The 17,324-nt window shown below is 37.6% G+C and overlaps 1 protein-coding gene across 3 annotated transcripts in view; it reads left to right on the top strand.

Annotated features, from left to right (window-relative positions):
• The window catches only part of CLHC1 (clathrin heavy chain linker domain containing 1), a 36,720-nt gene extending 22,824 nt beyond the window's left edge, over positions 1-13,896 (top strand). Inside the window, exons 10-12 of one of the 3 annotated variants that reach the window (XM_040224850.1) lie at positions 8,501-8,703; positions 12,038-12,217; positions 13,614-13,896. In XM_040224850.1, coding sequence (XP_040080784.1) covers positions 8,501-8,703; positions 12,038-12,217; positions 13,614-13,765 — 535 coding nt within the window. In that variant the 3' untranslated portion in view covers positions 13,766-13,896. Of the gene's footprint in view, positions 1-8,500; positions 8,704-12,037; positions 12,218-13,568 lie in introns of all 3 variants that reach the window. The other 2 variants (XM_040224849.1, XM_040224851.1) reach the window with 2 other exon arrangements.
• Positions 13,897-17,324: the final 3,428 nt, after the last annotated feature.

The raw sequence follows: 17,324 nt of genomic DNA, 5'->3' as shown, positions 1-17,324 counted from the left end.
TATTTGTAAGCCCTCCCCAGACAGCCATTTTGGTTTTTTGCACTTCTTTTCCATGGGGATGGTCTTGATCCCTATCTCCTGTAAAATGTCACGAACCTCATTCCATAGTTCATCAGGCACTCTATCTATCAGATCTAGGCCCTTAAATCTATTTCTCACTTCCACTGTATAATCATAAGGGATTTGATTTAGGTCATACCTGAATGGTCTAGCGGTTTTCCCTACTTCTTCAATTTAAGTCTGAATTTGGCAATAAGGAATTCATGATCTGAGGCACAGTCAGCTCCTGGTCTTGTTTTTGTTGACTGTATAGAGCTTCTCCATCTTTGGCTGCAAAGAATATAATCAATCTGATTTCGGTGTTGACCATCTGGTGATGTCCTTGTGTAGAGTCTTCTCTTGTGTTGTTGGAAGAGGGTGTTTGCTATGACCAGTGCATTTTCTTGGCAAAACTCTATTAGTCTTTGCTCTGCTTCATTCCGCATTCCAAGGCCAAATTTGCCTGTTACTCCAGGTGTTTCTTAACTTCCTACTTTTGCATTCCAGTCCCCTATAATGAAAGGACATCTTTTTGGGGTGTTAGTTCTAAAAGGTCTTGTAGGTCTTCATAAAACCGTTCATCTTCAGTTTCTTCAGCGTTACTGGTTGGGGCATAGACTTGGATTACCATGATATTGAATGGTTTGCCTTGGAAATGAACAGAGATCATTCTGTCGTTTTTGAGATTGCATCCAAGTACTGCATTTCAGACTCTATTGTTGATATGATGGCTACTCCATTTCTTCTGAGGGATTCCATCCAAAATCAAGTATGACCAAGATCATGCTCAGTCAGGCCCAGAGCACACAAGTAAGCTTCATGAATAAGTGGCCCAGACCCCATGTCAATTCCCACGGTCTTATGGGTACTGATACTACTTCCGCAGCTTGTAACTAAGGGCTCATGCAAGGGTGGGGTTACCTAAGATAAGCAGAAAGGAGAAGGAAAAAAACCCGAACTTTCTTCCTGGAAGGTTAAGATGGTGTCTGGGTGATGCCCCAGGTAAATAGCAAGGAGGGAACACAGCTTCACCCATCAGGAAAATTAGATTAAAGATTTGCTGAGCATGGCCCCACCCATTGGAACAAGACCCAGTATCCCCCTCAGTCAGTCTCTCCCATCAAGAAGCTTTGGTAAGCTTCTTATCCTTCTCCATCAGAGGGCAGACAGAATGAAAACCATAATCACTGAAAACCAGTCTAATCACATGGACCACAGCCTTGTCTAACTCAGTGAAACTACGAGCCATGCCACGTAGGGCCACCCAATATGGACATGTCATGGTGGAGAGTTCTGACTCTAAAGTGTGATCCACTGGAGAAGGGAATGGCAAACCACTTCAGTATTCCTGCCTTGAGAACCCCATGAATTAGTATGAAAAGGCAAAAAGATAGGACATTGAAAGATGAACTCCCCAGGTCGGTAGGTGCCCAATATGCTACTGGAGATCAGTGGAGAAATGACTCCAGAAAGAATGAAGAGATGGAGCCAAAGCAAAAACAACACCCAGTTGTGGATGTGACTGGTGATGGAAGCAAGGTCTGATGCTGTAAAGAACAATATTGCATAGGAACCTGGAATGTTAGGTCCATGAATCAAGGCAAATTAGAAGTGGCCAAACAGGAGATGGCAAGTGTGAATGTCAACGTTTTAGGAATCAGCAAACTAAAATGGACTGGAATGGGTGAATTTAACTCAGATGACCATTATAGCTACCACTGTGAGCAAGAATCCCTTAGAAGAAATGGAGTAGCCATCATAGTCAACAGAAACATCTGAAATGTAGTACCTGGATGCAATCTCAAAAACGACAGAATGATCTCTGTTCATTTTCAAGCAAACCATTCAATATCATGGGACTCCAAGTCTATGCCGCGACCAGTAATGCTGAACAAAACTGAAGTTGAACAGGTCTATGAAGACCTACAAGACCTTCTAGAACTTATACCCAAAAAAGATGTCCTTTTCATTATAGGGGACTGGAATGCAAAAGAAGGAAGTCAAGAAAAACTTGGAGTAATGGGCAAATTTGGCCTTGGAGTACTGAATGAAGCGGAGAAAAGGCTAATAGAGTTCTGCCAAGAGAATGCACTGGTCATAGCAAACACCCTCTTCCAACAACACAAGAGAAGACTCTACACATGGACATCACCAGATGGGCAGCACCGAAATCAGATTGATTATATTCTTTGCAGCCAAAGATGGAGAAGCTCTATACAGGCAGCAAAAACAAGACCAGAGGCTGACTGTGGCTCAGATCATGAATTCCTTATTACTAAATTCAGAGCTAAATTGAAGAAAGTAGGGAAAACCACTAGACCATTCAGGTATGACTTAAATCAAATTCCTAATGATTATGAAGTGGACGTGAGAAATAGATTTAAGGGACTAGATCTGATAGAGTGCCTCATGAACTATGGAGGGAGGTTTGTGACATTGTACAGGAGACAGGGATCAAGACCATCCCCAAGAAACAGAAATGCAAAAAGCAAAATGGCTGTCTGAGGAGGCCTTACAAATGGCTGTGAAAAGAAGAGAAGCAAAAAGCAAAGGATAAAAGGAAAGATATACCCATTTGAATGCAGAGTTCCAGAGAATAGCAAGGAGAGATTAGAAAGCCTTCCTCAGGGATCCGTGCAAAGAAATAGAGGAAAACATAGAATGGGAAAGACTAGAGATCTCTTCAAGAAAACTAGAGAAACCAAGGAAACATTTCATGCAAAGATGGGCACAATAAAGGACAGAAATGGTATGGACCTAACAGAAGCAGAAGATATTAAGAAGAGGTGGCAAGAATACATAGAAGAACTGTACAAAAAAGATCTTCACGATAATCATGATGGTATGATCACTCACACTTACCTAGAGCCAGACATCCTGGAATGTGAAGTCAAGTGGGGCTTAGAAAGCATCACTACGAACAAAGCTAGTGGAGGTGATGGAATCCTAGTTGAGCTATTTCAAATCCTAAAAGATGATGCTGTGAAAGTGGTGCGCTCAATATGCCAGCAAATTTGGAAAACTCAGCAGTGGCCACAGGACTGGAAAAGGTCAGTTTTCATTCCAATCCCAAAGAAAGGCAATGCCAAAGAATGTTCAAACTACCGCAAAATTGCAGTCATCTTACATGCTAGCAAATTAATGCTCTAAATTCTCCAAGTCAGGCTTCAACAGTATGTGAACTGCGAACTTCCAGATGTTCAAGCTGGATTTAGAAAAGGCAGAGGAACCAGAGATCAAATTCCCAATATCCATTGGATCATCGAAAAAGCAAGAGAGTTCCAGAAAAGCATCTATTTCTGCTTTATTGTCTATGCCAAAGCCTTTGACTTTGTGGATCACAATAAACTGTGGAAAATTCTGAAAGAGATGGGAATACCAGACCACCTGACCTGCCTCTTGAGAAATCTGTATTCAGGTCAAGAAGCAACAGTAAGAACTGGACATGGAACAACAGACTGGTTCCAAATAGGGAAAGGAGTACGTCAAGGCTGTATATTGTCACCCTGCTTATTTAACTTCTATGCAGAGTACATCATGAGAAACGCTGGGCTGGAAGAAGCACAAGCTGGAATCAAGATTACCAGGAGAAATATCAATCACCTCAGATATGCAGATGACACCACCCTTATGGCAGAAAGTGAAGAAGAACTAAAGAGCTTCTTGATCAAAGTGAAAGAGGAGAGTGAAAAAGTTGGCTTAAAGCTCAACATTCAGAAAATGAAGATCATGGCATCTGGTCCCATCACTTCATGGCAAATAGATGGAGAAACAGTGGAAACAGTGTCAGACTTTATTTTTGGGGGCTCCAAAATCACTGCAGATGGTGACTGCAGCCATGAAATTAAAAGACACTCCTTGGAAGGAAAGTTATGACCAACCTAGACAGCATATTAAAAAGCAGAGACATTACTTTGCCACAAAGGTCTGCCTAGTCAAAGCTATGTTTTTTCCAGTAGTCATGTATGGATGTGAAAGTTGAACTATAAAGAAAGCTGAGCACCAAAGAATTGATGCTTTTGAACTGTGGTGTTGAAGAAGACTCTTGAGAGTCCCTTGAACTGCAAGGAGATGCAACCAGTCCATCCTAAAGGAAATCAGTCCTGAATGTTCATTGGAAGGAACGACGTTGAAGCTGAAACTCCAATACTTTGGCTACCTGATGTGAAGAGCTGACCCATTTGAAAAGACCCTGATGCTGGGAAAGATTGAAGGCAAGAGGAGAAGGGGATGACAGAGAATGAGACAGTTGGATGGCATCACCAACTCAATGGACATGAGTTTGAGTAAACTCCAGGAAATGGTGTGGACAGGGAAGCCTGGCGTGTTGTAGTCCATGGGGTTGCAAAGAGTGGAACACAACTGAGCAACTGAACTGAACTGAAATGATGCCAACTTATCTCTTCATCTTTCAGCATGAATGGTACTCTTTAAACTAATGATCATTATATAGTGCTGTATTCTCAATAGATCTGAGAAATAAAGAGTGGCCCTGATCAACTATCACTCCCAGGAGCCTGCTTGGAGAGTGTGTTAGCCAGGGTTCTCCAGAGAAACAGAAAAAATAAAATAAGAAATGGACTCATGATTGTATAGGCTGAGAAGTCCCCACATCTGCAGTTGGCAATCTGGAGATCATCAGTGGTTTAAGTTCCAGTCTAAAAACTGGCAGCCTTGAGACCCAAAGGCAAGAGAAGACTGATTTCCCACCTAAGTAGTCAGGCAGGAAGAGTTCCCTTTTACCTGAGTAGGTGTCATCCTTTTTGTACACTTCAGACCTTCAACTGAATGGTTGAGGGCCACCCACATTCAGGAGAGCAATCTGCTTTACTCAGACTGCCAATTAAAGTGTTACTCTCTAAATACATTCTCACAGACACACCCCAAATAATATTTGACCAAATACCTGGGCCCTCTGTGTCCCAGTCAACTTGACCACTGAGCATAAATTTCTTTATTCTAAATAGGACAATTTGATTTAACTCTAGAGCACTCAACTCAACCCTAGAGCACTTATAAGCTAATTAATATTGTTCGGATTTTCCACGTTTGGGATTTCTTCTATTTAGATACCTTAGTTTCAGTTCAGTTCAGTCGCTCAGTCGTGTCTGACTCTTTGCGACCCCATGAATCGCAGCACGCCAGGCCTCCCTGTCCATCACCAACTCCCAGAGTTCACTCAGACTCACATCCATCGAGTCAGTGATGCCATCCAGCCATCTCATCCTCTGTCATCCCCTTTTCCTCCTGCCCCCAATCCCTCCCAGCATCAGAGTCTTTTCCAATGAGTCAACTCTTTGCATGAGGTAGCCGAAGTACCAGAGTTTCAGCTTTAGCATTATTCCTTCCAAAGAACACCCAGGACTGATCTACCTTAGTTTAGACACTATAAAAATCATTACAACTTTACTCCATACCATATTTGCAACAATTGATTTTAAAATGTTAGATTTCAGTCTTCTGGCAGTATTTTCATTTTTTCTTAAGCTTTGATGGAACTATGTGATAAAACTATGCACTAAAATTAGAAGGATAACTATGGATTATACCTATTCATACATTTCAAGTCTCCATTAGGAACTCATAGAAACAAAAATCTGACCTTTTTCCCAAAAAATGATTGGATGAACTACTACTGAAAATATGCTACAAGTTGAAAGTAAGGCCAAGCCTTTTAAGAGTATGAACTCAATATACTAGTTTATAGAAAAAGCCTTTAGGTTATTTATAAACCATCATAAATGATGCCCATTCTTATGAAACATACCATGTAGAAAGAAGGATTCCCAATGATTTTTAATGAATTAATCATTAAAAATGTGTGAAGATAAGCTGCATTTTATCTTTATTTAATCTACATTTTTTCTTAATCTCTATTTAGATAGAATACTGTTTTTTATATATTAGAATGTTTCCTTTTTTTTTTTTTTGATCCAGAGATGATAGGAAAGAATACTCAAGGCAAATCACACTTTTTATTCTTAGCCTCTGTCCCCTGATCTCTCACTCTGATGACCTGGCCTTTACCACATAGCTGCCTTTAAAACTGCTTCAGTTCTTTCCCTGAAGCTCAGCACAGAGCCAGCCCTAGAGCAACCTGGGTTATGGACTAAACTTGGCTCTCTTAGTCATTCCTACCAGGAAAAGTCTAATCACTTGACCCACAAAGCCTAAATTTAAGAAATGGTGCTTTGTTGGTATTAATATCTCCAAATTGCAGACGTTGCCCCTAGAAAGGAAAAATACTCTAGAATATTAACTTTACAAACCCAATCCTGTAAGCTAACAATAAATGAATATCATGCATAGATTTGGTGATAACCTTTATTTTGACTTCTGAAAATTTTACAGCACTGGAGTCGGTAGCCTCTCCCTCTCCAGGGGATCTTCCTGACCCAGAAATCAAACCAGGGGCTCCTGCATTGCAGGTGGATTCTTTGACCAACAGAGTTATCAGAGAAGCCCACAGTCTGGCTTATAATCAAGTATACCTTAGTTTACCTGTGGAGTTAAACATACTTTGTTTATTAGTTATTTGTATTCCCCAGAGCTAGTCTGGTCTCGGGTCCACTTTCAGAAGTCTTTGAAAGAGCCTTCTTTAGAGTTGGAAGTTGAGGTTGGAAGAGCCAAGAAGGGGCTTTGTGTTAGTTGCTCTGTCATGTCTGACTCTTTGAACCCTTTGGACTGTAGTCTGTCAGGCTCCTCTGTCCGTGGGATTTTTCAGGCAAGAATACTGAAGTGGGTTGCCATGATGAGGTAATTAGGGGGAGAGGAGGGGAGGGAGGTTCCCAGGCTTATTTCCCAGCCTGGTCCAGGGTGTCTCTCTTACCCCCAGGGCTAGCATCCATAATTTTCTTCCCCTCCTTTTCCTTCAGGGCCAGTTCCATTCTTTTGGGGTTTGATCCTCCTCCTCCCTTTGGATAATTTTCTTTTTAATCATACTCTTTGCATCTCATCATCCTTTTGGAAAGTGACAAGCGAAGACAGAACAGTCTTAGTCTCAACTCTGGCCTTCTCTCAGGTGGGACAGCATTGTGAGGGCGACCACTGAAAATAATGAAATAATAGTATTAATAAGAGAAATAAATACTAAAGTACTTATATTTTCATGTTGCTTCAGTAATGTAGTCACCAAAAACAACAGAAATAATGACTTGTTCAACCTCAGGAAACACTGTGACTGTACCTACCAAAACCCGTATTTTGGTATTGAAATGTGGAAGTCAGGGAATTGCTTACTACATAATTAATTTGTACTCAGAACCTGATTTTTGATTTTAGACCCACCTCTCTGCTGTCCCCACCAGCAAACACAGAGGGCTTTATCTACTTAATTCTCAATAAAGAGACAGTTTGTAGGGGCTTCAGAATTTCATTTTATTATATTGGCATTTTATTACATATATGCAGATACTAATATTATGTGATTAATATTACATAATTAATATTATATAAAATTCTGTAGCTATTAAATAAAAATCTAACTAAAGCACAATTTCAGTATAGCCAGTAATTAGAAGTGATTTCTTTCAGTTCAGTTCAGTTTAGTTAAGTCGCTCAGTCATGTCCGACTCTTTGCGACCCCATGAATCGCAGCACGCCAGACCTCTCTGTCCATCCAAATCTTTTTTGGCTTATGCTTATAGTTTCTGTCTTCCCTGGTGGCTTAGATGATAAAGAATCTGCCTGCAACTCAGAAGACCCAGGTTCGATCCCTGCATCAGGAAGATCACTGGAGAAGGAAATGACAGCCCACCCCAGTGTTCTTGCCTGGAGTTACTGTGTAGTACATATGATTTCCTTCAACTGTATATGAAGATGGTGCACTAAAATTGATGGAAAGTGAAATCTATTTAGTCGAACCATCTCAAAAGAGCTGCTTTTTTAGTCTCCCCTAATAGACACAGTTAAGTTCATTTATGCCCCTCCACATTGTTTCTTACAAATCTATAACAAAAAAAAAAAAAAAAAAAAACACTGCTGTCATACCTTCTGTTTCACTTTTAGTACTATATAGTGCTTGCAAGATGTGATGCTAATTTCAAGCTAAAAACTTTGTCACTGTCTTTAACCAACACTTAATAAATTCTTACATTCTACAGGGTTTTGGGATCTATATAACAGCTAAGAACATTGAGGGCCTCAATTAGGAGAGAATTTTTGTTTACCTTGAAAATTTAAACCCCACCAGTCTTTTCAGGAGAGTTTTAACCTTGTTTGTAGATTTTTTAAAAAGTTGAGCTCAATTTCACCAAAATGACTTCCCCCAAAGGAAGACATGTTGATTGTTTTTGTTCTTGTGATTAAATCTTAAATACGTCTAATTTCATCAATTGCCTAACATGGGATTCTTACAGACCATAAAAAATCCAGTTCTACTGTGCTGAATTTTCAAATATTTCATTCTCATCCATTCATTAAGAACTCACTAATGTGTGCCCTATTGATCTGCTTGCTCTAGGCTGACATTTTCTGAGGAGGCTGGGGATGTGATTTTTGATTATGGGGAGCAGAATACTTATAACAAGGCCAAATGTCTGGCTTTAGCTCAGATTATCTACAGTGAATGTGGCTTGCACAAGAAGGCTCTTCTTTGCCTATGTAAACAGGGTCAGATTCATGGGGCCATGGAATATATACAACAATTCAAGGATTTTACTTCTGGTGAGTGAAAAAGCCTATTATTTGTATATGTTCAGATTCTAAACTTCAGTTGTAAGATCACCCATAACTTGTTTTATATATACTGGTAAGTAGATTTCTTTAGTAATTTTTAGTGAAAACAGATAAGCTGGAACTGATTGACTTTGATGCCAGACTTTCAAATACATTATATATTTCCTCAATACATAGACATTTAGTAAACTTCAGATATTTGGACCATGCTATTTAAGAATTTTAAAAAACTTGTATATAATTTCTGAACTATAAGCATTAGAATTAGTGAAATAATGTTGATTTTAAAAGTTTAAAACACCTAGGTTGCAGCTGAACAGTGATCTGAGAGAATTGAGGACCTTAGAGTGACCCGAGTTGAATGAGCTGATCTCTTACTGTAGTCTAGTTCAGCATTAACCTTCATGTACAGGCAGTCCTGACAAATCCCCATACCCCAGGCCTGTGTCAATCCTGATTTTGCAAGCTATATACTCCAGTTCTAAGAAATCACAAAACGGAACAAAATATAGCACTTTTAGGTCACATTTTTTCCAGGTAAACAAATCTTTTATGGTTGTTGAATCTAATCATTTTTGAGGAAAAAATTAACTTTTACTTAGAATCTGGTTTTTAAAATTATTAGTTTTTTTCATGCATTATGTAACAGCATGCCTGATACAGTTAGTATAATAATAGCTTAGTCCACCTTTTTACATCCCTGTCTCACGTAAGCCCTATGTTAACTCTATGAACTAGGTTTTGTTATTAACCCTATTTTATAAATGAAAAATAACTATGTGTTCACAGAGAGGCTAAGGCACAGAGAGGTAAGTAATTCTCCCGTATACACACAGCAACGGATCAGAATCTAGCAAGAATAGTTATGACATAATATTTGTTGAATGAATAATTCTTTTAATAGATAAGTTATACAGATTCAGTTTCTGTTTTATTGTTTTTCCTTAGAATTATTTTAGTCAAGGTTTAGACATGGAATGTAAGTTTTAAGTACTCTTGGAATTTTTATTGAATGAAATGTGAAGCTTCTTTTTTTGCTTGCAAAATTTGCCTCACATGAGTACATAGAAATACAATCGACTCATTATCATATTATCCTGTTCTTCTAGTAACACATTACACTAGAAAATAATTAAATTCACAATCAGCTCTCCATATTCATGGGTTCCACATCTGTGGATTCAAAGAACGTTAGATTGAAAATATTTGAGGGGAAAAAATTCTAGAAAGTTCCACAAAGCGGAACTTGTGTTTGCTGTGCACCAGCAATTATTTACATAACATTTACATTGTATTTACAAATATTTATGTAGTATTTACATTGTGTTAGGTAACCCAGAGATGATTTAAAGTATATGGAAGGATGTGTGTAGGTTATATGCAAATACTATGCCATTTTATATAAGAGACTTTTTATATGAGACTTGAGTATCCTCAGATTTTGGTATCTGCAAGGGGTCCTGCAACCAATTCCCCATGGACACCAAGGAACAACTGTACTGTACTAATTTAAGAAATAATAATACTTCTTTATAAATAGAACCTTGATACTTATCCTCAGAATTTATTTAGCACAGCATCATAAGATAATAATAACCTGAGGAAAATTAAGCTTAGAAAGTAGAAACAATGTTTGAAAGACTACTTTGCTTATTTTACATTTTAGTGACAAACAGCCACAGCTTTCCAAAGTATCATCCTTGGCCTTAGGGAACATTTGTTGCTGTTGTTCAGTCACTCAGTCATGTCTGACTCTTTGCGACCTCATGGACTACAGCACATCAGGCTTCCCTGCCCTTCACCAGCTCCTAGAGCTTGCTCAAACTCATGTCCATTCAATTGGTGATGCTATCCAACCATCTCATCCTCTGTCGTCCCCTTCTCCTCCTGCTTTCAGTCTTCTCCAGCATCAGAGTCTAATGAGTCAGCTCTTTGCATCAGGTGGCCAAAGTATTGGAGCTTTGCTTCAGCGTCAGTCCTTCCAATGAACATTCAGAACTGATTTAGGATTGACTGGTTTGATCTTCTTGCAGTCCAGGGAACTCTTAAGAGTCTTCTCCAATACCACAATTTAAAAGCATCAATTCTTCGCCTAACCCTAACCCTTCTTTACAGTCCAACTCTCATATCCATACATGACTACTGGAAAAACTATAGCTGTGACTATGTGGATCTTTGTCAGCAAAGTAGTGTCTCTGCTTTTTAACATGCTTTCTAGGTTTGTCGTTAACTTTTCTTCCAAGGAGCAAGCGTGTTTTAATTTCATGGCTGCAGTCACCATGTGCAGTAATTTTGGAGCCCCAGAAAATAGTCTGTCACTGTTTCCATTGTTTCCCATCTATTTGCCAAAAAGTGATGGATGCCATGATCTTAGTTTTTTGAATGTTGAGTTTTAAGCCAGCTTTTTCCACTCTCCTCTTTCACCTTCGTCTAGAGTCTCTTTAGTTCTTTTTCACTTTCTGCCATAAGGCCACATACTCAGTTTGTTAATACTTTCTGGTTTGAGAAGAAAATGGTCTCTCTCAGATTTAGACTGTCAGCTTTCCATTTACATTTACAAATCAAAGAAAACAAAAGCAGTAGTTCTAAAAAGTCTTTTGTTCCAAAAGGAAAATCTGACTCATAGTGCATCTGTTTTAGAAGGAAAAATTCTTTTCATCCTGCTCCTCTACCCCCTTCTCACCAATGATTTCTAGAATAAAACTGATATCCAAAAGATTAAGTGACTGATCAAGCTGTGATTAAAATTCAGGTTTCTTGATTGTCAACCTGGTCTTTTTTTAATACCACATTTCTTTTCATGACAATTTTTGGATAAATTTTTGCTTGTACTGTTTGTTTAGGTATTTTTCCTTTGTTTTTTCTATACTGAGTAGGATTTTTTTTTTTTTTTTTGGATTTGGAGATGGTAATGTTGAATTCATTGAGAGCTTTGGAAGGATTGGAAAATGAAGAGTTGATTGACAAAGATAAACATTAGCTAGTCCCTCATCATATTAGGCGGAGAAGGCAATGGCACCCCACTCCAGTACTCTTGCCTGGAAAATCTCATGGGCAGAGGAGCCTGGTGGGCTGAAGTCCATGGGGTCACTAAGAGTTGGACATGACTGAGTGACTTCACTTTCACTTTTCACCTTCATGCATTGGAGAAGGAAATGGCAACCCACTCCAGTGTTCTTGCCTGGAGAATCCCAGGGACGGGGGAGCCTGGGGGGCTGCCGTCTATGGGGTCGCACAGAGTTGGACACGACTGAAGCGACTTAGCAGCAGCAGCAGCATCATATTAGGATGTTGAGACACAGTTTTTAATTTTTGCTTTTAGATGACCTGATGCAGTTAATAAAGTTATGTCCCAACATTCAATTGATTCAGTGTCTCACTAAAGAGTGGAATGGGAAACCACCATATTTATCTTTTGGTCTTGCTGTACTTCACCTGTTCTCTGTAGACATGAAAAAAGTTGGGATTAAGCTACTTCAAGAAATAAGTAAAGGTGGGAAAGGTAAGTGAAGTAAAATTTTGTTGTAGAAGAAATAATGAGTTATTTAAGGAAAGGTTCAAGATTATTATGTTTGAGTTAACTCTATCTTCCTCAGAGTTCCTTCTTGGCATGTTAGGAATTTATAAAGATTACCATGTCAATAATACTCTGTTGGCAATAGTGTATATTTGTTGAGAGGATTAGAATGAAGAGAGATTCTTTATGAAGCTTGAGGAGAACATCATAATAATTATAACTGCTATGACTACTCTAAAAACTTTATATATATAACATGCATATATTTAATAATTTTTATATATACTTTAAATGTTATTTAGACAAACTTTGGTTCTTATTCCCAAACTAAATATATATGTAAATATTATTTACATATATCATTTACTTTGAACCTCACTCTGCAGTGCAATCAAGAATAATTAGATCTCAATTTTTTTTCTTTCCTTTCTCTAATTTAATATAGAAATTTGAGCAGATACCTTGATTTTAAATTATTACATGGGGCCAAAGAATGAAGAGTAAATTACATGAAAACATATTTGGGAAGATAATTTAGAAATTATCATTACAGATATCAACTAAAATATTTTGATAGAAAAATAGTAATCATGGTAGGAATAAAATAACAGTGATTACAATATCCTGAATAGAGATCCTCAATTCATTAAGTATCATAAGTAATGAAGGTAATAGATGAATGAGTTCCATAAATAGTCCCAAAGAGGGTGACTGTAATTAATTTTTAAAAGTAATTATGAAAATAATTTCTTTTTTAAATAAATAATATCATTAGTTTTCCTTAATAAACTAAATCCTTCTTTTATTTCCTTTAGAAAAACATTTGTTATAGAAGCCTCATCATTAAAAGGTCTCTGTCTAGAGGCTGGATGGAGGTTTTGCCAGAGATTTTTAAAAATCCTTAGGTTAGCACTACTAGGGCATTTATGAAAGTGAAGGATCATAAAAAGTTGACCATCAGATTTGTTAGCTAGTTCCTAGTGGTACCTTAGAGACTGTGAATGAGGCTGGTCCCACAGTCTTCACTTTCTGAGTTCCCTACATCTCAACCTTCAGCATCTGCTGACCTTACCAAGAAGGAGATGAGTGGAAGAATAGGGAATGTGAGGAATGGTGGAGGATTGAATTGAGGCATAGAAAGGTTAATGAAAAAGGAGGAGCAAGAACTAACACTTGAGTACTTACTATGAGCTCAACTGGGAACTCCATATGACACTTGAAGGAATTGGATCTAACAGGAATGGTGTTGAAATGATCTCTCTTTATTTTTGAAGAATTGTTAAGTATGAATTATCAGATGAATGCTGTACTATAATATTGGATTTTATTTCCTCAGATGCAGTTGAACATCTTATGATAACTGATCCATTTTGCTCTCTAGAAAAGTGGCAAGAAGTAGCAAATATATGTTTACAGAATGGCTTTGACCAATTATCTAATGACATCATGTCTGTTCTTCGATCTCAAGCTGGGGTTACAGAAATTTCTGAAGAGGATGATACAGTCAACTTAATGCAGCATGTTTTTTGGTAGTTCTACATCTTAACCAGTTGAGGGAGCCTGTATAACATTTTATGTATATTGGTTGGGCAAACTGATTTTGGTATAATAAATCTGGAGTGTGAAGGTCTCAGAAATAAATCATGCTTCTTTTATTATGATGATGTTTATATTTGTCCTTGAAATATTTATACCTTTGCTTTCTTTTTTTTTAATATGGTCATTTTGTATATTGAATCCTTTAGAAAAATTTCCTATTTTTTCCTTTAAAAATGTTTTAATTTAATTTTTATTTTCTATTGATGTATAGTTGATTTACATCATTGTGTTAGTTTCAGGTATACAGCAAAGTGATTCACTTATACATGTATCTATTCTTTTTCAGATTCTTTTCCCATATAGGTTATTATATAATATTGAGTATAATTCCCTATGCTACATAGTAGGTTCTTATTGATTATTTATTTTATATATAATAGTGGATATATGCTAGTGTCAAACTCCTAATTTATCCCTCTCATATATTGACTGGATAAAAATCTAAGAGCATAAGTCTGTATAAATCTCAGTTTAGGTATTACTAAGGGCATAAATTAATATCTAAATATACTCCATTCTGGTGATCTAATTTAACAGCAAGAACTGAGGAAGCTGTAGTAGTATCCTGTCTGTTAGGTGATTTCCCAAATATTAAATGCTATAAGCCTGACTTTAAAGGCAGGATGTCAATTCAAGGTTTTCACTAGTGAAAACCTCAAATATAGTAATTTTGTACTACTGACTCAAAGATGTGCTCCAGGCTCTGGTGTGTATAAATGGCAGTGTTAAGCTTCTACTATAAAATGAGAGTTTCAGCATGTTCTTATTTAGAGAAAGAATAGTCAAATTTTGCAAATAGATAGACCTGGGATACCTGTAGGCATGGAAAACGGCATTCAAAGCAGTTTTGGATAATTTCAAGTCTCTTAAGTATTTGGTTGAAAACTCAGAGTTCTGTGTCTTGGACAGCTGTTGATATTCAAAATATTTAATGATCAGCATGGCATAGGCATCAATCAAAACAGAACGAATACCTAACTAATCAGAATAGCTTTCAGCCCTTATGCCATACCGGAGCATGATAACTGAATGTCAGCCTTGATCATGGAACGTGGTAAACATGAGCTGCTATTAGATAGAACAAAAGAGCATAAGTATTTCCCTCCTAAATTATTGAATGTATACATTTTACTTTATGGGCTTCCCCGGTGGCTCAGATGGTAAAAAAAAAATCAGCCTGTGATGCAGGAGATCTCTGGGTTGGGAAGACCTCCTGGAAGAGGGAATGGCAAACTTGAAATCAGATAGTTTCATTATCAAATTCAAATTCTTTCTCTTCCTCTGTGTAAAATATGGACTGTCTACCTCCCCTGAAGGTTTAGTGACATGTATATGTAGTATATTATGTAGTAAAAGAACTTAGTAGAAGATAACCCTTATTTTGATGTAATAGGTCCAAGAAACACATATTCCTCTGGTTTAGACTTACTAAATCCCATATATCTGTCCATTTATACTTGTATAATTATCCCTCTTTGGAGTATTTCATATAACACACCTTACTGCCTATATTAAGCTATCTGCTTACACAGATATGAAGGTTGTTGGGCTTACCTTATAAATCCAGAAGAGTATTGACTGAGTTCTCAATTTTCCATATATTGGTAAGCACAGTACTGGAGAATTATAATTCAGTTTTCTAAAAGGTAATATTTTTTAAACTAATATATATGCACAATTTAAAAACCATAGAAGTGCTGAAAGAATAAATCTAATAATATTTTTATTTCTGTCCTTCATGTTAGCTATGATTTTTGAAAATAAAAGATGAAGGATGGAAAAAAGGAAGGGGAGGAGAGAGGGTATTTCAACAGCATTGATTCTTTATGTACTATTGCTTCACACCTTTTTTCCTTTGAGGTGTATATGATTGATAGAAAGGTACTGTGTTATTCATTGACAGACTTGGGAAAAAATGTATACATGAAAGCCAGTAGATGGATTAGGTACATAAATCTGGAAAAAAGCTTGAAACACCAGCTGTTGTTATTACTGTTAATTTTCCTTTGGTTTTAACCAAAATGTTTTTCCTCCACTCATTCTTCTTCTTTGTTAGCATTACTTTTGGCAGTTTTCCCAGGAAAGTGAAATTTGTCAAATGAATCTAAATTAAAACACCTGGAGATGGAGCTAGGAGGAAGAACAAGAATATAAAGTCAAGTAGGGGAAGGACAAAGAGTTGAGCTGTGAACTGTACAGGACTGGAAGCTGTGAGAACCTCCCTATAAGCTGCACTGAAAGAGGTATAACATGAACGTCATGGCATAGGAGCCCATGTCATAGACCGGCTCTACCATGATCTCTCTAGCTTTGTGTCGTTTTCCTCTCAAATTTATTTTGACTAGATAATTACTTTTGTCATTTACAACTCAAAACTTCAGTAATTCCATAAAGGGATAGTGATTTTCCAGTGCTTTTGACCTTCTGCCTAAATTGTAAGTATCAAGAGTCAACATCACTATCAATAACACATTCTGAATACCTATTTTATGTATGGTCTCTGTTGTCAAGATTACAGCTACAATGGGAAGAGACAGCATATTGTAAAAATAACAATAATTCCTTAGTATTATCTAATACCCAGTCTATATTCAGATTTCACCAGTTGCTTAAACGTGACTTTTTACAGTTGAGCTGTTCCAATTAGGATCTAAACAAGGTTCATGCATTCTATTGTTGTGTCTCTGCATATATTCTTCCTCCCTCTCTTTTTTGCTCTCTTGCCATTGACTGATTAGACTGGCTTGTTTGTTATTGGCAATGTTCCATGTTCTAGATTTGTCTGATTACTTCCTTTTGGTATTATTTAACTTGATTTTCCTTTTCCTATATTTCCTATAAATGGGAGTTAGCTGTAAAGACTTAACTAGATTTAGGTTCAACTAACTGAACTGAACTGATATTGGCAAGGATGCTTCATAGGTGATACTGCTAGTACTAGTGCTTAAATTGCTTTCAGTCATGTCTGACTCTTTGTGACCCCATGGACTGTAGCCCACCAGGCTCCTCTGTCCATGGGATTCTCCAGGCAAGAATACTGGAGTGGGTTGCGATTTCTTTCTCCAGGGGATCTTCCTGACCCAGAAATTGAACCCGTGTCTCTTAGGTCTCCTGCATTGGCAGGTGGGTGCTTTACCGCGCCACCTGGGAAGCCCTCCAGGATCCTCTGCCCATGGGATTCTCCAGGCAAGAATGCTGGAGTGGATTGCCATTCTGTTCTCCAGGCGCTCTTCTCGACCCAGGGATAGAACCCAGGTCTTCTGCATTGTGCACAGATTCTTTTACTCTCTGAGCCACCAGGTAGGCCTGTTCTTATAAGGGGCTTGAAAATATGCTGCTTCTTCTACCTGGAAGATTCATCCCTTTCTTCTTTACCTAGTTAAGAATTTCTTTTAATTCAGGTCTTACCTTGGTTAAAAATTCCTCAGGGAAGCCTTTTATGACTTCCTTAATTATGCCATGTTTCTTTTTTCTAGGCTGTCTTTTATTGCCA

The sequence above is a fragment of the Oryx dammah genome, unplaced genomic scaffold (assembly GCF_014754425.2).
Source record: "Oryx dammah isolate SB20612 unplaced genomic scaffold, SCBI_Odam_1.1 HiC_scaffold_25, whole genome shotgun sequence".
NCBI lineage: Eukaryota > Metazoa > Chordata > Mammalia > Artiodactyla > Bovidae > Oryx > Oryx dammah.
The sequence above is the reverse complement of the archived record's forward strand: the minus strand, read 5'-3'. Positions and strand labels throughout refer to the sequence as shown.